The sequence below is a fragment of the Calypte anna genome, chromosome 17 (genome assembly GCF_003957555.1).
Source record: "Calypte anna isolate BGI_N300 chromosome 17, bCalAnn1_v1.p, whole genome shotgun sequence".
In the NCBI taxonomy this organism is placed as follows: Eukaryota; Metazoa; Chordata; class Aves; order Apodiformes; family Trochilidae; genus Calypte; species Calypte anna.
The window spans coordinates 6,819,375-6,841,537 of NC_044262.1; the positions used below are offsets into that span (position 1 = coordinate 6,819,375).

The following is a 22,163-nucleotide window of genomic DNA, read 5'->3' on the forward strand; positions in this document are numbered from 1 at the left end:
TTACTCCAGGATGCCACTGATTCTGCCTTGCTCATGTGTCCACTGTAGGGAAGAAAGCTGCAGTGCTTCTGGGTGGCATCATCTTGCAAATAGTCTAAGCATGCCCTGCTGAGACACTTATTGTGGAGCAAAATCAGAAACTGCGAATGCACTGCTTCCTTAGACAAAAGAAAATGTAACAATGCAGAAAAAATACTATCAATCCATCCCTAGTGCTTCTTCACTGCACTGCCTGTCTGAGTGACCCCATCCAGGGACAGCACTGAGCCTGCTGGGGGTACTTGGCAGTCGCTGGTAAAAAAAAAAAAAAAAAAAGCTGAATATTCTGCACTTGTCCCCAGAGGAGCTGGTGACTTGGCCAAAGGCAGGCAGGGAAGCTGGGGTGGGAGCAGGGAGCTGTGGCTGGCCAGCCTCTCCCCAGCACTGCAGTGGAGCAGAGGCCTGGGGCTTAGAAGGGATTTCTGGTTTTAATTCTATCCACCTCCATGGTGACATTGGCCTTTCTACAACCTGAAACAGAAGATGCTAAATGGCTGCTTTTAAGCTCATAAATCCATCCCTGTCTGAACACCTCACCTTTCCTTCTTTGGGAGCAAGTCCCTTCTAACGCCTGCCAGAAGCTGCTGGTTTGAAATCCCCCATGGCAGCAGAAGCTGTTGCCACCCCTGAAACAGCCCAGGTCCTGCCAAGCAACGAGGTGCTGTGCAAACCAGGTGGGTGCTGTGAGATGGGCACCCACCAGTGCTTCTTGGGCTTTACAGCCCCCTCATCTGCTCAGGATGTCCCGCCTGCCTGGCCAGGACTGCAGCCAGGGCAGCTGGGAAATGAAATCCTTCCTAAAGCCTGAGGAAGATGATTCACCTTGTACCACAGAAACCAGTATCAGCAGTAGCAAAAATCAAAAGAAAACAATGTAGGTAAATGTTACCTGAGGATTTGAATGCTGTCAGCTCTACAGCCTGAAAGAGGGGAGAACATCTGTTAGCAGAAGGTACAGATCTGAGTACTCTGCTGCTGGTAACCCCCCTGGGCTGCTCCCTGGGGCCATGCAGGGCTCCCCCAGCACCCACCTGCCCCTCTGCACTCTCCCCCCTGTGACCCATGGCACAGTGGGGAACCAGAGCCCTCATCCCAATCCCTGAGGAATGGGCACCCGGCAGTGCCCCCAGACACCACTGCACCCCTCACAGTGCCTGTGGGTCACCCTGCTCCCCTCTGAGACCCCCAGGCCTCTGGGGGGTATGGAAGGAGAAGAGAGAACTTTCTCCCCCCAAGCTGTGGTGGAAAGAGCACACACGAACCTGCACCTTGAGCTTAAGTGATGCTCAAAGCTCTGTGAGGTGTGAAATTCCTGCTTTCAGCCCAACAGCAATAAATATTACCAAACAACCTTTTAAAAAGCTGAAACACAAAGAACATCTCATCTGTGTTTGTATCTTTACTCGCTCAGTGTTTTGTCATTTTAAGTGTTTTCAAATGTTTTTAAGTAGCATCTCCTCTTCATCCAAACTATTGAGCAGCTGCCAGCGACATCCTTAATTCAGGGCTCCTCCAGTGAGTGCCATGACTCATTCAGCCAGGGAGCAGGAAAACCAGCACTGACTTATCTAACCAAAGAGCTCAAAGGCAGCACACACCCAGGGGGGGGGGCAACACCCAGCACAGCCACACCGACCACCTCTCTTGAGTGGAAATTCCCCACAGCCAGCTCGGCACTGCAGGGATCAGTCATGGAACCCCAGGAGCTGCACAGTCAAAACACCCACCAGCATGGGCTCCTGCACTGGCAGCAGCCTCACCTTCTGAAGGTGTTACAAAGGAAGCAAACTAATTAAAAATGCAATGTTTAAGCAGCAAAGATACACCAAAATCCTCGGTGACCCTCACATGGAGGAAAGCGCTTTTGGTCTTTGCCTGCTAGGAAACACCATGGCCTTGGCATTTAGGAGATGTGCTGCCTCCTGATGCTTCCTGCCTGGGGAATCTCAGGCCCCTGGGTTAATCCCTTTGGCCCACTCTCTGGTCTGGTGCCAGGAGCTTAGCCCTGGTCCCAGCTTACAGAGCCAGCACCTACCTGGCTGAGAAAAGTATCGCCTGGGAAGAGATCCCCTGGCTGGTGCTCAGCAGGAGGGGGAATGGCATTAACCACAGTATAAATCATGAGAGATGAAAATATGGATTTTATTGAGCGGCTTGAAAATGATATGCCAGCTATAGAAGTATTATCTATTGGATAAATAAGAGCTGTCTATGTGACACAGGTTTTCAAAGGATAAATATTAGAGAGGGAGAGAGATACTTCAGTGAGGGACTCATATTAAAGTAGTGTCGGATTTTATTCTGAGGAAATTACAGCACTTGTGTGTCAAGTGCACAAGGACTGATGATCATTTCAATAGTAGGAGATGGAAGTGTTACCAGAGTAGTAAAATTTAAATTGTTCTCTGCCATAGGCCCTACCTTACTGAGCTCTGCATCATGCTCCTGCAGGCAGCACAACCCAGCCTGTGCTCCCTGGAAGGATGCAGCTTGCTCACCATAGGGATTGTGAGTCCCTGTAGAGAGACATTGTCAACCAGGTGCCTTGAGTTGCCAAAGAGTGGGTGTGAGTCCACCTGTGCCTGATTAGGACAGGCCCCTATTGGGCATGAGCAAGACCAGGGGGCCAATAAAGGTGGGACACACACCCACAAAAGGCACCTCAGCTCACTCTGGTGTGAGGTGTGGAGAGGCCAGCAGCTCGTTGAGCCTCTGGAGCAAGAAAGGCTCTTCCTGCTACACTTCTACCCTGGAAGTGCTGTGTGGTGGCTGGAGTCCTGGAAGAGACCAGCAGCTCGTCGAGCTTCAGGAGCAAGAATGGCTCCTCCTGCTACAAGTCCCTGCTGCTGTTTCCATTTGCTGACCCTGCCTGGCCCCTTACCAACAATCAGCAACTTCTGTTACACCCTGGGACAGAGGGGATCAGTGCTGCCCTCAGTCCGTGCACAACAGGTCCAAGCCAGGCAGCTTCTGGGACTTGATCAAGATGAAGCATTGAAGTTATGCCAGAGCTGGTGACATGACCAGGTATCCCCAAGTTCCAGCCCCTCACTGGAACTGTTCCTACATAACTGCTACGCTGGACACGGATGGAGGTGGAAGAGTATCAGAAGACACTACATACCGGTCTCTCAGGTGACATGATTGATGAAATCCCCATGGGAATTTTGGCTCCAAAACTTCCTAGGGGGAGAAGGACCACAATGAGTTTGGAGACTAGAGAGTAGAAATATTCATGCTTTAGCAAGAACTCTGACCTTTGTGTCCCCTAAATATCTTAAGAGAATGCAATGCTGTGTGACACGGTGATGAGACCCCATGCCTGGCCAGCCTGCAGGCAGGAACCTGCTCCCTCTGAGATCCACATGCAGACCATCCCCACCTCCCCTGGGAGCCCTTCATCCTGTGCTGCACTTGCAGCAGCAGACCTCAAGTACTCACACAGGCCCAGTGTGAAAATGGGTCCAAGGCAGTGCCTGGTGAAAGTGCACTGAAATTCAAGCCTTGGGAATAATGATGCTACTGAGGTTTCATGACACGGCTTGGGCTAGCAGCAAAGACAACCCTCTTTACCTTTGTTGGTGATGTTCTTCACTGGGGGCTCTTTCTGCACAGGGCTCGACAAGGCACTGTCAGCTGCAGAAGGACTCAATTTCCCTGTCTCCCAGGAGGTTGTGTTTCTTGGACTTGATAAGTAGTTGATGGGATGAGAGCAGTTCTGTAATGAGGAGGAGATACAGGACAGTGAAAACCAACGTGTGTCTTTGCTGGATCCAGGTCCACCTTTAAGGATCCATTTCATCTGCACTGCAGCCCCTGGGACTTTGACTCCCATTGCACCCTGATACAACAGGCTGCTGCCTAATCAGGATAGATTATCTTAGGGTCTGCATTGTCCAACAGGTCTGCAAAGAAGGGAGACAAAAAAATAAAGTAAAAAAAGACTTCTTCTCCAACATCATCTCTTCAAAGCAGACCAAATGTACATCTATGGCTCTGCTCCTGTGGGTGCCAGGGTAGCAGGACTTCCTAGCAACTTACTGTGAATGAGAGTGCTTTCTTCTTGTCCTTCATCCTCTGGATGGCATTCCTCACCTGGAGCAGAGCAAAGACATTAGAGAGGGCCACAGCAGCTCTAGCAGAGCAAGAGATCTCCCAGCAAGTCATGGAAGAAAAAAAACTGCTGTCACAGAAAGCACAGTCAGGGTGATACTGTCTGTTGCACCTCCCACTACCCCAGCAGCCCCCTCAGTTGCTCATAAAGAGCAGCTCTGAGGAGTGGCTGAGCCTCAGCCAGGGCCATCTCTTACCTCACTGTTATAGATTGCATAGACCAGGAATATGTAGAGGCCCTGCAGAGGAGAGAGAGCAGGAAGTGTTAGAGTTGTGCAGCTAGAGAGCACCCAGGAAACACCTCCTTCAGATCTCAGAAGCAGAAATCACCAGGAGTAAATTGGGAAGGAAACTGAAAGCTGGGAAGCAGACCTCCCTTCCCATCGAGCACCCACCTGGGGTGGGGGATGTCACCAGTAGACCAGGTGCAGCATGATCTCCCACAGTGACAGACCACAGCCTTAACAGGACCCTGTGGCCCAGGCTGAGTGGGGTGCAGATCCAGAGGCTTTGCTCAGTGCCAGGCTGGTCTCCCTCCTGCCAGCACACTGGGGCTCCAGCAGTACAGTCTCACCCACCCTCTCCCTGCCCACACATCTGGAGCTGTTGGGTGCACACAATGAGGACCTCAGAGCAGTGGCACACTCTGCCACAGCCACTCAGCCACAGCTGCTCACCCAGGGCTGGTGTGGGATGTGCTCTGGGGAAGTGTCCGCAGTAGGGCTGGAGTGAGCATCGCCTGGAGGCCACAGACTGGGGCTAATTACAGCTCCAAACCAAAGATTCTGGTCTTAAGGCAGCCCTATCTGGCCCACCAGATTTATGTTCTATCTGTGGGGTGTTTGTTATCGCAGCTAGATAAATCAGCTGCAGCAAGAAAAGTAATCCATCTTGTCTGCTGGGAGCCTTGCTCTTCATCTGTGGGCTCTTGGCAGGCACGGTGGTAGCAGCACCCTGGCGCCGTGCCATGACCTGTCCTTCAGCCAGCACTGCCGCTCACTCCCCCAGACCAGATTTCTGGTGGGGCTGCCAAGGCAGGTCTTCCTTGAAATAATCATTCTGGATGAGCGTGGGGAGAGGGGGGAGCGGCAGGGTCGGCTGGGAAGGGAGCAAGGAAGGAGAGGAGGCCCAGCTGCAGCAGTGGGTGGGAACAGAGCTGGGGTTCTGGAGGAGCCTGCTCCTGCCTGCACTCCTGCCTGCACTCCTGCCCTCAATACCCTGTCCCCCCCAGCTCCCTGCTCATGGCAGGGCAGGTGCTGGGTGGCCACAGACAAGAACATGGCATGTGGCTGCAGAGCAGGATGGGTGCTACCCCATTGCCATCTCCTGCTCCCTGCCCAAGGCAGAGGCTCAGGGAGCCCCTTGCCCACCTCCAGGACCACCCTTCCACCTCTACCAGCTGAGGTGAAGCCAGCAGGTTTTACCCAAACTGCTTCTAGACAGCAGCAGTCACCTCTGCCCAGCACCAGGAGCTCAGCAGGGTCTTGGTGTTCCAGCCCCACACCATGGGCTGCAGGGATGATGCTGCCTCCTGCTCAGCACCCTGAGACCAGACACTGCTGCCACCTCAGGCACAGCACTGCTCCACGTTGCTTCTCAGTCACTCAGCTGAATTCCTGCACTGCCTGGAGCAGTTCTCATGTTTGGTGTCGACGCACAGAGTAACCTTGAAAACAGGCTGGGGTTTCCGCAGATAAACAGCGAGCACTCAAACAAACAAACATCCACAGCAGCAAAAATTCCCTGCACAGGACTGGCGCATGAAGAAGCCCTCTGGCCTTAAAGGGAATTCCAAGGTGAGACATAACAGTCAGCACGGGGGCTGAGATGGGATGGTTTTATCTCTGCTCCCTCCCATCTCCACAGCAAACATCTCACAGCCCCTCCACTGGCATGAGTGAGGAAGTAAAGGCTGAGTGAGCCTGGAGGATGCCATCCGGGCCCTGACATGGTCCAAGGGGTGTTAGCAGTCACAGAACCAGGGGGCTCATCCTGGGATTTCCCCTTCCAGGATCCTTTTTCCAGCCTTTTCTGGGCTGCAGAAGGAAGAGCAGCCCTGAGTGTTACTGGAGAACAGCCCTTCTGAAGGCATCAAGCCTGAGGTCCTCAGCAGGACCCCTCTGGTGTCATGCGTGTGCTCATGTTTTTACAGAATGAACACTGAAGTGAGACAGAAGCAGACTGACAGGAGTTGGAGAACTCTTTGGATCCCAATGACTTGGAGGGTAGTACTCAGTTGCTCTCTTCACTTGGGTCTCCTGGAGCAAGATTTGTCCCCAAGGACTGGGCAAGGCACTCTGTAAAACCTGCCTGTGAATATCCAGTGCACGGGGAGAGGGGTGACTATGGGGTTTCTGCTGGCACAGTCTGATCTCCAGGGCTTGGAGCCAGTCAGCTCCTGGGCTGGCTGCCTGCAGAGCTCACCTTGGACCATCCCCTCCCGCTCAGCAGGAGCAGGGGGGTTCAGTGCTTCTCTAGCTCCATCTACAGCTGCTTTCCCTTGAGGTTTGGGAAGCTTCTGCCAGCAAGGGGCTGAGGTTTGAATCGCAGGTGGCAAGCACATGTTCTGGGACTTATTGTCACCATGTGTCCCTGAGTTTCAGATATCCTGAGGTCCCAGGAACAGTCCTGGCTCAGAGCAGAACTGCGTACTCCTGGTTCTGTGGATGACACAATGTGCTTTGCTCTTTTAACCACACAGAGGCTGGTTCAAGTTTTAAACACTTTTGATGAAATCAGCATACTTAAAAGCAAATATTAAGCATTACTTTACACACCAGACTAATTTTCTGCCTTACAGAGATCGCTGTTAATAGAAACATTATACACACGAAGCCACTGATACCCACTTGATGTGGATGTGAGAATTGACCTGGAACAGGACTCACCTGGAGGGAGTTCAGCACGATGAAGACATAAGCCCAAATGATGCTGAGGTGGACGAGGACCCCACACACCCAGGTCAGCCCCAGCACAGGTAGCAACACCAGGATGGGCTTGGCTGTGGCCCTGTCAGGAAGAAGAGCTCAGCATTACCTGGGCCCATTTCAGAGTGAAACACTGTGCACCAGCACCCACCTCCCAGCTCCCCATGGGGATATCTGTTGTGCTCCACATCCCTGAGCCCTGACTGTCCTGGCAAAGCTCCCCATCCTGTCCAGTGTCCTTCCTGGCTCTGCAAACCCTGCCCAGGGTCCTGGCACGTGTCTAGGGCACCTGTACTAGGATACACAGCACAGAGGACATTTGCACTGGGAGAGCCCCGGGGGTTTAGGAGCGCCCTGGCCTGTATCTTACAGTTGAGAAGAAAATTTCCTTGTCTCCTTGCTGGAGACATCTCACCTCCCCCAGAAAGTGCCTTTCAGATGATGTGTCCACCAAAAGGCACCCAAGATGGTAGCTATGGAACAAATTCCTTTGCAAACAAAATCAGTTAAGAGGGAAAAAACCCAAACATTTCACCTCCTGGCCTCAAGCGTACCAGCTCTGCTCTTTATTTATCACTGAGAATTAGCAAGAATGGAGCTCTTTGACGTCATTAGCCATGAGAAAACAGCTATTTTGCCCCCAGTTGCTGCTCCAAGGAGGACTTCTGTATTTGTTTTGTTAGCATATGGATGTCACCCTGCCCTCCAGAAATGCCCTATCTTCGTGCCTCTGTAAATTTGGGAAAATTTATTTACGATACAGGGGAACAATGCGTGTCTAGCGGGGGTACCCGGCGCCAGCTAACAACAATAAAGATTCACAGAGGGTGATAAAATAATGACTCAAGCAGCAGTTTTTTGGAGGTCTCTCTATATTGGCTGATTACAGAAGCTCATACTACCAGTGTTATTTTCCATCCACCATGTCTCAAACTCACCAGGTTCACCAGGCTGGGAGTGCTGTCTGGAGAAGGCAGGCTGCCTCACAGTTACCCTGCAGGAGAAAATCCTTCCTGCCCTGCCTCTCCCAGCCTTCACTTTGTCAAGGCAAAGACTCTCGGTTTAACAGTAATCCCATCATTTCATCCCCAGAGCAGGCAGGGCAGGGAACGCCAATCCCTCCCCTGCTCACCAGATCTGTATTCCAAGCTGGTTCTCCAGGCTGCTGTTGGGTGTCAGCATCTTTGATCTCCTGCGAGCACTGGACACAGTCACCATAACCACACGGAGCAGCACGAAGGTGTTCACCTGCCAGAGAAGAGCCCAGTAACCTCCTGTAATCTCAGCTCCAGTGGGGTGAGGCTTTTCTGCTGGGGACTGGCTAACTAAGTGTCAGAACTTGGGGAGAAAGGTGTCACTCCTGAGAAAGCAGTGAATAAAACACTTCATAGAGCTATCCAAGTACATATGAAATCTGGAAAACTTATCTCAAAACCTCTTCTACAGAATGTCTTCCCTGTCAAGTGTCTACTCTGGATCCCTTGAACATTGCACCTTTTTCTGCTACTGTGCTGTTGTACAATGACACTCATGCTACTTCAGAGACATAGATGTTCCCATATTAAAATGAGACCTTTAGTTAAGGCAAAGTCACAGTCAGCCTACACATCAATCTACATTCCTAATTGAACAGCCAACACAAGAACTGGTCAGCAAAATATTCTTAAAGCACTTTTTTTCTATCAAAAAGCTGCTCTGGTTAAAGAGATTTATTTGTGCTGTGAAAGTATATATAAGGTGTAACAAAAAAATTCCTTTAAAAGTAGCAGTCACAGTCCTGTGAGCAAGCACCTTAGCCACAGAAATGCTCACACCCCTGATTCTGGAATGCCTTCCTAAAACCAGACACGAGGGGATCACACCTTCCAGGCAGGTGTTGGCACTTACGGCCAGGATGAAGAGAACAGGACCAACAAAGGCCCAGATGACGTTGGTCTGAATGTTCAGCCAGCAGTGGTTGTCTGCCACATACTTGTTAAAGGAAGTTGCAAGGGTCACCCCCACAATAATGACTGGAAGACCTGAAGAAAAAAAAAAACAAACCACAACAGATTAAACCCCAGGAAAAGCAGAGATGAGCCATGCAGGTCAGCTGTGCTCTAGACAATTGCTTCAAACCCCCCAAGACCAGACACGCTCCAGCATGAGCGCGTTTAGCCTCTGAAACCCCATGAGCAACATCAATTTACTGCAGTGAAATCTGTCCTGGCTCTGCAAGACCAGATTTATATGCTGTCAGCATCACTCTTCTAGGTATAAAGCATTCCAAGTCCTGAGTCCTGATCAAAGCAATTTACTCCTCAGATTGCTTTTTTAACAAAATGGACAATCAAAGACATGAAACAATCAAAAATATTTGAGCCTGTGGCCTAATGGCCAACCAGGTGGGTGTTTTGCAAGGAGCATTGACCTAATGAGACTCCTCTTTGGTGTGAAACTCAGATTATCCAAATGAATCCTATGGCCCTAAAGGGCTCCCTCTGAGGAAAGGGTGCTTAGTCACTAACAGACAGTAGTAATGCCTTCCAAGAACAAGAACTTACTATAAACTTTTTTGAATGGTACAGAACAGAAATGTTTTCTCATTTATAATCTAAAACTGTCAATTTCACACTCAAAGGTAAGAAAGATCCTGGAGAGCAGTGGCACCCTGGTCTCATAGTGAATCAAACCAAATATGTGTGAATCTCTTCTACCGACATTTTTGTGAAACAAAACAATTGACCCATTTTTCTGAGCACCCAATGCAGAGGAGTCTGTAGATACCCCAGCCTGTCACATAGTAGAACTTCATTCTCCTGTCTTCACTCATGTTGACTGCTACCACCTTGCTCCACAGGAGAAGCCCCTCTACCAGCATCCATGAAAAGGCTGCCATGAAGAAGAGATGAAGGGAGGCAGTGACCATGAAACACATCACCTGGAGAGAAGAGAAACCACACACTGTGTCAGGAGACCTCTGGGGGCTTCTGAGTGTGTGTGATCAGGAAGGAGAGAGCAACCTGTAAATTATGCTGCAGAGAGTGCAGGAGTGGTGGATTTAAACATCCACAAGCATGAAAAAGAGTTCTTGAAACTGCAAGACATCAATAGTCTAACTGCTGCAGCTCACACTCATTTCTTCTGTGACCATCTAAAGCCACAGAAGAGGGAACTGACAGCATCTTTTCCTGCAGTTCTTGGACTTACCTTGAAGGCCTCTAACCTCAGAGCTGCTTGATTGAGCCCTGGGATGTGGAAGAGGACACAGAAGAGGACATAACTCTATGTTGCTGCTTTGTAACTACTTAAATTTCCTGAAGCATTTTTTGCTGGAGACAAACTATCAGAAGAAAGAGGTAACTTTTCCTGGCAAATTGCACAATGTATGTATCCTTATCTCCAAACACAGAGACACAATTCTTTCTTAGATCCAAGTCACAGGTAATTAATGAAACATTAATAAAAAGGATTACAGTTTTGCTGTGACAATAAGGCTTGTTTTGCTGCCTGAACAGGACATGTTCTGGTGAGCTTACCTGGCTGGTCTTGGCCAATTCACTGAACATGAGCAGAGCTTCTGCTGCAGCTAATGCAAAGATCAGGTTCTTGTGCACAGTTGTTCGTTCACTCTTGGGGACACTGAGGGAGGAGACAGGAAACCCTCAGCTGCAGTCAAAGGAGAGGGTGTACATGTTCTCACTAGTCCTTGCTGGGTTGCACAGACCTGCCTGGGTGATCTGCTATCTCTGCTACTCCCTGCAAAGCTCCCCAGCCTCTCCCCACACACCTACCTCTCCCCACACTGACCCAAGATACCTTGTTTGCAGACTTGTTCTGAAGGAAAATAGCAAACAAAAACCACAGAGATGGCTACAAGTGTCTGAACTTCTCTTACCCAACTGCAAAGAATAAAATGAGGGTAACAATCAAGGCACAGAAGGAAACTCCACATCCAATAAAAGTCAAGGTCTGCAGTGTGAGCTCCTCCTTGGTGCTCCTCTGCTCCAACCATGAAACAACAGAAGACACAAACACCCCACAAATTAACCACAGTCTGGTAGCAGTTCTGTCATCCACCCCACAGACCATCAGGGAAAGGCTCCTCTCTTACCTGCATGTCATAGACCTGCAGCAGCACAGCAAAATTCGTGGTGTGGTTGCAAAAACAGACAGTGGAGTCTGGGAGAGATGTCACCACAGAGCAGCCATCTGTGGACCACATCCCACCAGCATCTGGGCTAACATGCAGAAAAAAAGAAAAAAAAAAAAAAAAAAAGAAAACCCAAAACCAATGCTAAAAACAGAGAAGAAAATATAGGAATTACCATCCACTTCAACAGAAAGCTAAGGCATTAAGGGAATTTCATTCTTTCAGAAGAAGCAGAGTTGAAATGAAGAAGAGGAAGGTATCAAGAACAGGTTGTCATGTGGAAGGGAAGATCAACTTCAAGGCAGGGCTAGTAGAGGTAGCCTCTACTAGTAGAGAGCAACCAGCTGCCTCCAAAAACACCCTCTTTACACCTTTCCCAAAATAATCCATGCCTGTTGCAAAGCTGGGACTCTAAGGAGGTTTTTTGCACTTGAATGACTTAATTACCAATCCATAATATATCACAGACTCAGTGCTCTCACTGTAGTGACATCCAGCAAAAACACATCTCAGTGCCAAGCAGTATTTATGAGGCATGGGAGTCCTGCAGTCTGTTGGGCTATATATCTTGGCCCAACCTTTCTTTGTTGCAGGCAACAATCATAATTAACTCAGCCTTTCCATTTTAGTTGTATATGCCTCATTAAAGGTCATTTGCTTGTGAGTGACTTTTACAGCAGAAACCTTCCCAGGAGAGTGCTACCACAGCAGACAGAGGATGTCAGTGTGCAAAGCAGGCAAAAAATATAGATCTCTACTTTTATATTTATATTGTTACACTGTGTTTTTCAGTGAAAATAAAAGCTCATAAATCTGGGGACTGGAACTGAAATAAGGCACCTGAGGCTGAAGTTCCAGAAGGCACAGATGGGCCCCACCAGCTGATGGTGCAGGTCCTGCCGGCAGAGAAGGAGAAGAGATGTCACAGTCATGCACTCTCTGGATGCAGGCAGTGTCCTCACCAGGCTGCAACAAGGCAGCACAGGACAAACTCCAGCCCAGGGACACAGAAGCCGAGGTGGGAGAGCTGGGCATGGGACAGCCCTGAGCCCCCAAGCAGGGATGCTTCACGAGGTACCTGGATGTGGTGCTGCAGGCGGTAGCGCACGGAGGTGCTGATCTCCTGGTAGTCACTGAGCAGAGTGGAGGAGATGAGAGCAGTGCCCACCGTGGTGCTCAGGTACCTGTGAAGGGAAGGGGCTACTCAGGGGCACGGGAAAACACAGGGCGTGCTCAGAACACGGGGTCTCACAACATACAAGACATCTGGAAAGATCCAGAGCCACGCGTGGAGTGCTTCAGTGCCAGCAGCAAAGGACTTGGAACCACCTCAGGTCCCCTGGTGAACAGAACCCCTCCGCTGACCCCCTCAGTGCGGGAGGGACCCCGCAGAGCGGGCTCTGGAGCAGGCGGGGGGGCTGGGCTGAGCGGCTGAGCCCAGGGAAGCAGCGGATGTGCGGGGATGTGCGGGTGGCCATCTCCACCTAGTGTCCAGACCTCCCCGGGGACCACGGGGCTGTCCTCCCGCCAGCCCTGCAGCCACCAGCCCTGGGACACTCCCGCTCCTTCCGCCCCGGCAGAGGGGACCCTGTGGCGGCCCCGTCCCCAACCCTGTCGAGCAGGGACCCTGCGGGGAGCCAAAGGCGCCCAGAGGGACAGGGTGTGAGGCAGGGTCCAGGGGCAGCAAAACACTGCTACCCCTTCCCGGAGAAATGAGATGGGATGAAACAGCGTTGAGGGCACCCCAAAATAGGGGCAGCGGGAGGCTGAACGCAGAGCTGAGAATGAGCTCTCTGGTGGTGCTGAGGGGCAGCCCTGGGGTACAGGGGGGGGGTTCTGTTTCACTCACCTCTGCCTTCCGTCAGAGGCAGCCACCTCCTGGGGGACAGTCCCGGACAGGCAGCGCTGCAAGGACCCGTAGCCAAACCACATGTTTTTGACCGTGACTCCACGGAGACCTGAACAGAGAGAGCACCCCGGGAGGCTCCGAGCAGCCCCTGAGCCTCAGCACCCAGCGCTGCCCCAGCATGGGGGTGGGACACCGGGGATCCAGGGCACTCACAGCTCCAAGCTGTGCCTGCAGGGGGGCTGTGGATATTCCCCACAGCCCATCTCCCTTAAAGCGAGGACATCTCCTCCCTACACTCCTGTTTGCGGGGTTAAGAGGTCCTCCTGTTGAAGAGGATGCAGAAGTGCCATGGGGAGACCCCGGGAAGCACAAGTACCATGACCTACCTCTGGCTTTCAGTCTTTGCATTTCTTCTGCAGGCACTTCAATGAGGTCATGCCTGCCTTTCTCATGGCTCTGGACCATGTACACCTCACTGCTTAGCTCCTGCCTGCTCAGCTCCAGCTTCCTGATCTCCATCCCTGAGGAAGGGGTAGAATCAGGTGCTGAACCAGGGTTCAGCCCTCCTCCAGAGCTACTGCTACAGCAAAGTACCACAAGGGCACTGAAACCCCAGCCAAGACTCAGAGAAGCAGCAGAAAGATCCTGTTCAGTGCAATCCATGTGCATCTGGGCTCAAGTTGTCTCGTGTGCCCAAAGGTTTCTTACAATCCTTTTACAACCTGCATTATACCACTTCTGCATGAAGGAAATAGGGAGAATGCTAACCACAGGGTTAGCAAGAGAAGAGGCAGAAGAGGAGAAATGCCAAAAGTGGACTTGGACTGGGAAGCAAATGGGATGACTGAGCTGGGGCCCAGTGAGATGCCCTCCCTGAGCTCTGTCAGTGCCACTCACCAACATTCTCATGCTGGATTGTGATCTTCGTTCTCCCTGCAGTCAGCAGTGGGGCCAAGTGTGACACCATTCTGTCACAGAGCTCAACAACAGCCATAGGCCCTCTGATAATCTGCAAACAGCAAGAGCAATGAAATCAGCATCTGCACTGCCAGCTCATGCTTCCCACAGCAAACATGAGAAACTGGAGACAAGACTGGCCATGAGGCAAACTCGCTGGGTGTTACAAAAAAAAAAAAAAAAGTAAAAAAAAAACCCAAAAACCCAACATTAAACCAGCATGGAAATTAATAACTAAATAAGCTGCTGTAAGGTATTGATTTTTCAAACCCAGCCCCTGAATTTTTCAAAGTTGTAGAACAACCAGCCTCTCTTCCTGGAAGAGTTTTCACCCAGTGGATTTATGCCTCTATTGAGCTGTGAGTAACTGTGGCCAGGGAGACCTGAGCAACTCTAAATGATGAGGGAAACTTGAACTATTCAGCAGCCATTCATCTCTGGTGGTCCCTGGCTTGGTTCCTGGAGCACTGGCCAGGCCAGACGGTGTCACACATTTCCCAGGGACAGGTGGCAAGTGCAGGCCATAGAACAGACACAAAAGACCCACGTGAGGAGGGAAGAAGCCAATGGACAAAATCCTGATGAGGGTGGGATGATGGAAATCCCTCACACAAAGCCAGATGGTTGTTTGAGCAGTGTGGGGGCTGATGGCAGATATCTCCTTGGCAGCCCACCCACGGGAAACACAACAAACCACGAGGGGAAGGGGACTGCCCTGCCAGAGAGGGCAGAGTGTGGGAGCAAGGAATCTACAAAGCACCAGGAATCTGCAGATTGTGTGTAATCCTGTAAATCCAGGCTGACAAAGTAAAGAAGCTTGAAGAGAGCTGTGACAACCCATTGGAGGGGTCTGCAATGAAGACACCACTTGACTGCAGATTTTTTTGCATAAAATCTTGTTTGCATCTTCAACAAATGAGGCAGCAGCAAGGCACCCAAGCCTGACCTGGACTGGACAAAACTGCTCTTGCTTGATGCATTTTCACAAGCTCCATCCTTGGGCCAGAATGGGTTGGTGTGACCATGCAGGTCCTCAGGCTCTGGTCATAGAACAGTCCAAAGAGCTGCACACACAACAGGAGGAGCTGCTGTGACACATGTTACCTGATTGACTGATGACCACGTTTCAATATTCTTGTCTTCCAAGATTAATTCTGTCACTTCCACATAATATTGGCCCAACTGCTCCAACATCTCCAGTTCCTCTCCCTCCTGGACTTCCACATCAGAAATGTGTTTCAGTAACTGAAGCACCACAAGGAGGTCAGATGACTCCAGCACTTGTGTCTCTCCTTCCCTCAGGACAGCTGCCAAGACATCCAGAACTTCAAGAGCGACAGAGAGGTTCATGTCTCGGATGTCAGTTGTGAAGGTGTTCTCAGGAATCTGCCGTGGAAAAGATGTTTTAGTTCAGTGCAGGGCCCTGGTCACCAGCTATGCCTTGGCAATGCCCTGCTGTCCTCACTGCTGTAGGACCCCTGCCTGGCCAGCCTTAGAGGAAGGAGATCTGCCTTGACATTTTGATCTCTTGCTCAGCCTCTCAACTTCAGTGTGAGAAGTCAACCTGAAGGAACACTTTGCTTGTTTGACCACAGCACGAGTTACAGCTGCATTGGTCACACACTGACAGCAGCTCAGAAGAGGCCACAGATGTAGCTGCTGGCAAAGTGGCCTCAAACACCAGCAGGAAAAGGTTCCTGCCTGCTTCTGGTGCCAGATGCCACTGCTGGGCTGCAGGACTCACCACAGTCCTCCCTGCACGTGTGTTCATGTGGCCCACAAGTGAATGGCTGGATTCCATCTGAGCTTTTTTCAGTTGCCAGTATGCATCTGAAGATAAAACAAAAGCATAACCATTGGGGTGGTGTCTAGCAGCATGGTTAACATATGTCTATGATTCTATGATTCTGTGTTGTGTTCAAAGCCTGGGTAATGGTCCTCAGACAGCGGGTAAATTTGTAGGACAGTCAGGACAAGAAGACCTCACAGCTGTATTTTATTTCTAGTAAAAGATGCCATCTGGAGAGACAGCCTAACACTTCTTTCCTGCCTCCCCCTCACGTGCCCCTGGACAATGAGTCTGGAGATGCCTGGACTGGGAAGCACCCTACAGCATCTCCTCCAGGTGCCATGTACAGCCACTGGGGAACAGTGAAATGTCCTGTCCCCAGGGCATGCAGCTGAAACAAAGTCACAGCTACACCATGCTCTGCATGAGAACTCTTCAGAGCAGACATGAGACCTCCCCACCACTGGCCATCACCCCAGCTGGGACCTCCAGGAGTGGATGCTGTGGAAGCAATGAATAAATAAATAACAGATGCTGTACCCTTTCTGTAGCGACAGATAAAAGGCAAAGGCTGCAAACAAGATGTGTAACTGAATCCACTGCTGCCAACTTCAAACACTTGGCATTCCTCAACAGGCCCTGTGGAAACACACAAAGAAAAGGCCCATGCTCCCCAGAGTGCCATCCCCGGGCAGGTATCACATTTCCTGCAAGCAACCCCCAAACCCTGCTGAAGACAAAAGCTGCAAACAGCTCCTCCAGGAGCCCCAGGGCTGAGCCAGAGAAGGGACTGGGACAGAAGCTGCTTCCCATGAGCCTGGTAAATACCCTCCAGGAGGAACTTGGTGTCAGTGCCAGGTCCTGAGTGACTTATGGGTCATGTCATGCCAGGCTGGCTGGGGGACAGCTCCCCTCTCCCAGCAGAGCACTGAAGCATCACTGACAAGTAAGCCCTTTCTCTCAGAAGAGGAGAAAGGCTGCAATGAGCCCAGGACACCTCAGCAGCTGTCTGTGCTGGGGTCACTGCTGGGGTCTTCAGTGACCAAGGGTCTGGTGGTGACTGTGCTGGCCCAGTGCTGCAGGAGGGAGCTGGAGCAGTGAGGGCAATGACATTTACCTGGGCAAAGAAACTGGATGGTCACCTCCTGGACGGTGCTTTCCACCTCCAGAGCATTTGAGCTCCATGCAAACACGAGGTCTTGCTCTACCACCCAGCACGACCGAACATTCTCAATCTGCTCCGCACTGAGGACTTTCTGCCAGATGTGCAAATCAGTGATGTTCCCACTGAAGGACTCCTTCGCCTTGAAGGTGCCCCCCAGAGAATCTTGATCCTGCCCAATTATGAAAGTCCCCTGGCCATAGATGGCCTGGGGGGCAGATGGCCCCGCAGCACACAGACCGCTGGCAGATGCCCTCCTTTTCCCATCAGTGTAGATAGCCCAGGTCCCATTTTCCTGCTGCCAGGTCACACAGAAGTGATGCCACTGTCCATCAGCACGGAACATGGGCAGGTATGGGGAGTGATGCCCATGAACTATGAGAGCAAACCGAACAAAGCCTTCCTCGTCAACAAAGCCCCGGAGCTGGAACTCATTAATAAAAGCTGGCACAGCATAGGAGAAGATGGTAGCAATCTCCTGGGTCCTGGTGTCCCACTGCAGGTGGGCACAGGCTGTGACAGATGGCAGTGCTGGGAAGTCAGAGAGCACCTTCACGTATTTTGTGTCTGTTTTGTCTCTGAATACCAGGACAGGTACAATGTGGTGCCCTAAAAAGAGAAATTTCAGCTAGCATAAAGGCAGAAGCATGGACCAAGGTCTGCTGATCTTCTGCTGAGGTGAAAACATCATTTTCATTTGCCTCCTATTAAGGCCAAGAACTCATGGGCTTTGCAAGCAAGGACATCCTGTAAGGATGCAGCAAGGCTCCACTTCTCCTGTGCCTGAAGGGGATCAGGAAGGCAGGTGAGATGAGATCACATCACTTCATAAATGTAATTTACAGAAACTTAGGTTTCTAGCAAATAGCATTGCAAACAATGAATCTGGAAGGAACAGCATGTTCCCAAGCACCCCATGCTATAGCAACCAAGTTCATAGACAAATAACACCTTTGAGGCAGCTGCCACAGGTGCCTTGCTGCCGGGGAACACTATCCTCCTGGTTCTGTCCCTAACATCATCATTCTGCCAGACCCACAGGTCCCCAGTGGCAAGGCTGAGGAAACCAGACCTGCTTACAGGGAGATGGTGTGGGAGGAGGGAGCAGAGGAGCTCCCTCTGCAAATCCCCTCTGCTGCAATGCCCCAGGAAGTCCTGACAGTGACCTTGCAGCTGACGTGCTGGGATCGCTGTTGCCCAAGCTGCCAGTCCCAGCTTGTGACTGGAGGTCCTGGGTGTTACCACAGTGACAATAAAAAATGAGTGGCAACTTTTCCAGTCAGATTAATTTTTCAGGACTGAAAACGATCCAGCAGTGAACGTGTCTCCCAAGAGTCAGAACACACATATACTCACGTCTCCGTTTTGGTTTGTGCAGGACACCATCCCTTTCATTTAGCCAGATGGAGCCCCTGATGTGGTGGGACTGCAGCATTTTGCTCAAGGAAGCTTCTTCACTATCTTGGGGCTCAAAAAGCAACTGAGCAAAGTGGTGTTCACAGTATCTGTCTGCATGCCACCAGTCCAAAGTAGTAGCCACATATTCGTACACCTCTCTCGAGGTCTCAATCGTGACAGGAGCAAAATCTGAAGAAAGACACATGATGTGGAGGAACCATTCTCCAACCCATTCTCCTGCCACATACACTACAGAGTCAGTCTCTTGCAGCATCCCCAACATTTACAAGGAGTGCCTGGTGCACCCAGGAGGAGCTGAAGGCAGGAGCTCATCTCCACATTCAGCATTTGGGATGTTCAGTGAAGCAGATATGTGAAAGTAAATTTTCTCATTCTATACCCATTTCTCAGCTCCTACCAGCTTCTGCATTTGCAGATGCAATATGCAAGCACAAAATAATCTGTTTTGTTCACAGCTATAGTGCCATGAAGACCAGCAGCTGAGCACTACTTACCTGATTTTAGACAGTAATTTCATTGTTAGTCAAGCAAATATTTAGCTGTGCAAATACCATTTCAGACAAAAAAGGGGCTACTGGAAAAAAATGTTTTTGCGTCTGTTTCTGCCACCTTTTGATGTGTTGTTTCTCTGTGCTGAATATTGTTTGGAAGAACATATGGAACTATTGATAAAAGCACTCACCTTTAGAAGTCTGATTCTTGGCAAGGGCTGCAAAGGCCAAGAGACTCCTGGACAGATTGCCAACCTGTTGGAGAGGATCTCTCTTAACAATCATACAAAGCATTGGCATTACCTCATATACTCAAATTATAAAATTACTGTAAAACTCACCAGAAAGCTGAAGAACCAAAAATCGGGTCTCAGGTCTCTCCTAACCATGCTGACCAGCTGGGAAGCTTTCAGCCTTTGCTAGAATAAACAAAACACTACTGGAGTTGCACTGCAGAGACAGCAAATCAAATACTCGGTTCCCCTGAATTCACTGAGTTCTTCCAAATCCAAAGTCTCAGTTTTACATTTGTTTCCAGGATATAGAATAATCCTAAAGCATATACAGATGTGTGATATTAATAGAGAGGGAAGTTAGCAGAGCGTCTGTATCTGCATTAGCTAAATAAAAAAGCCACCATAAACTGCATCGTCAAATAGTGCCAAGTTACTGGCAGCTTTCCTCATTTCTTTTAGAGCCTGCAGAGTACAGTACCAGGCTGCAGACCCTGCAGACCAGGCAGCCTCCACGCCTCCATGGGCCGTGCCGGAGCACTCAGCTCGGCACCGCCGAACCAGCCCGGAGCACCGGGACTGACGTACAACCCTCCCGCGGCTCCGGGGGAAGGAAACCCGGAGTGTGTGGCTGTATAAAACCCAGTAAAGCCATCGATACGGGTCAGTAAAGAAACAGACACGGAAACTGTTCTCCAGTGCAAACAAGTCCTCAAGCCTCCCCTGCCAGCCCTAAGTAACCTCTGAGCTCTCCCCGGGCTCCGCTGCGTGCACCCGCGGTGGCACTCACGGAGCACTTTGCTGCTAAGGGACTGAGGATCACTGCTGAAGCCCGGACTCCCAACATGTTCACAGTCTTCCAAAGTTCAGCAGTGACACAGCAACCAGCCCCAGCCCTGGGGGAGAGGTGTGCTGGGCTCTGTGCTCATCGCTGGGGGATGCAAGGGGGGCGGCCCCGACGGACGGCGGGATCTCCCCCGCGGCTCCGCTCCGCACCCCGCTCCTCCCGTGGCCGCTTCCCCGCTCCGTGGCTCCTCTGCCCCGGGAGCCCCGGGCTCCGGACCCCCCGCACTGCACCCGCACCCCGCCCTCAGATGCAGCCCGGGACGGCTCCTCCACCCCCGACGCCCCGTTCACATCCCGGCACTCACAATCCTGCTGGCTCCGCACAGGCAATCCTTCTCCCGGGGTCACCCCGGAGCTCTGCAGGTCACCCTCTGGGGATTTCCTGACCGAGGGGCTTCACCGTTCTTGCATTTCCCCAGGCCCGGGCCCGCAGCAGCCCCGGGCAGGCTGGGGGGCTCAGGGTCACCCCCGGGGCCGGCAGCGCTCCCACCTCGCCGGGCAGAGCGTCTCTGCTGATTAATGCCCACTCGCTCTTGCTAGAGCAACAAGCACACAGTTCCCACTCCTCCCCTCCAGTGCATGCTTGAATCACACCATGGATTCACGGGCAACTGGCTTTTGTTCTTCAGGGTCTTCGTCCGGGAATGAAGGCAATTACCGCATCCCTGCGCCTCTGCTCTCTGCAGTAAATCTCTCCCAGAAGAATGGACCTTTGAGGCAGCTGCTCCAGGCTGCTTAGTCACCACTGCCAGTTTGGAGGTGGCCTGGCAGTCCTGACAGTCTGGCACCCAGAGCTGAGGGCTCATAGAGCAGCACGCAGGGAGGGGTCTCTGCAGTTGGCCAAAACTGGATCCTGCTCTTCAGTGATGCAGGGACTGGAGCCTAAGTCCACACCAAAGATATCTAGAGGAAAAGTGCAAATTGTCTTTCAAACTTAGAGCTGGTGTAGGTTTAATGAGAGTTAGGGTTTCCCAGAAGACAGAAGACTATTTTGTTTATGCCCATGTCTTAGAATTCAACCTTTGTAAGCACTAACTGCGGTTTTCTGGTAGCATTAGAAACAGAAACCAGCCCACGGCTTCCAACATCACTCCTGTTGTGTTCTACAGCCATACAAACCAAGCACATGTAGAAAGCTGAAGAAAAGTTTCCTGTGCCCACTGAATCTTGAGTTTCTAACCTCACCTACACAAGTTGTTTGGATTTAAAGTGCAGTACCTTCCAGAATCACATACTGGACTTTCAGACAAGACTTGATGCTTTAGCTGGACAGCTCTACAGACTCTGGCAAGAACACTTCACTGGCGTTTCAAAGGAAAGGTCACAGCCAGCACATAGAAGCTAGTAACAGGCACCTCATTATCCTTTCCCCTAAAATCACACCTAAAAGGTCCCAAAGAGTGCAGGCTCACGGGTTGTTGAGCAAGTCCAGAAAGTGGGGTCCAGCACTTGGCCTGCTGGATGCTTCCTTTAGACCTGTCAGCCCTCCGGAGAGTTTCCTGCAGCCACATGCACACGTGGGCACTGCCATCTGTTTGCTCCTTGCTATGGAAGCAGAGTCATCACCACCAGTGCTGGTAATTTGTTATTGCATTGGCACTAATTCCCACAAAGCTAATTCTCCAGGCAGTCAGCTGTCTCCTTAAGGCAATTGCAGTTCCTGAAGTCAGTCTCCATTTATACATAAAACAAATTAGAAATAACAGAGTTCCTACAGCTAAGAGGTGTTCATCCAGTGCAAGAAGACCTTGGCAAGCAAACACATGGCCTTGGGATGGTTAGATGGTAAAATTCCAATTTACTTTTAATGCCTGAAAATCTCTCAAACAAAGAGCTGAGCAAAGGGCAAGTTTTTTTGAGCAGTTTGGGCGATGTCACTCTGGGTGATCTTGTTTGTAAATAGGTTGTGATTCTGTTTACATGCAATTTAAAGAATCAGCTCAGGTGCATTTTCAATAAGTGTTATCTTTACCACTTAGTAAACCCTGATCTGCCACTGTCAAGGCACATCTTTCACACCACCCTTGGAAGAGCTTCCCAGCACATGGGCTAGCAACATGTTAGTTTTCATAAATCAAATATTTGCCAAGTGGAGTAGAAAGCCATGTGTCTGAGCAAGATGCATTGAAAACTGGAAAAAAGTGCCATGTGTGTCAGAGATCACCAGGTTGTGTTGCCAGCCTGTCCATTGCAGAGTTATCCTTTC

The 22,163-nt window shown here is 50.8% G+C and overlaps 1 protein-coding gene across 1 annotated transcript; it reads right to left on the reverse strand.

Annotated features, from left to right (window-relative positions):
* On the reverse strand, positions 1-20,326 carry ADGRD2 (adhesion G protein-coupled receptor D2). The gene is given in 26 exon segments (XM_030461502.1): positions 1-116; positions 929-959; positions 3,164-3,222; positions 3,613-3,757; positions 4,081-4,134; positions 4,350-4,391; positions 7,041-7,161; positions 8,212-8,327; positions 8,967-9,100; positions 9,846-9,999; positions 10,598-10,700; positions 10,957-11,060; positions 11,173-11,299; positions 12,052-12,107; positions 12,290-12,395; positions 13,061-13,169; positions 13,447-13,581; positions 13,958-14,069; positions 15,122-15,403; positions 15,762-15,847; positions 16,347-16,445; positions 16,924-17,577; positions 18,325-18,555; positions 19,070-19,133; positions 19,220-19,297; positions 20,263-20,326. Coding segments are annotated over 25 exon segments (3,288 nt in total). The 5' UTR covers positions 19,268-19,297; positions 20,263-20,326.
* Positions 20,327-22,163: the final 1,837 nt, after the last annotated feature.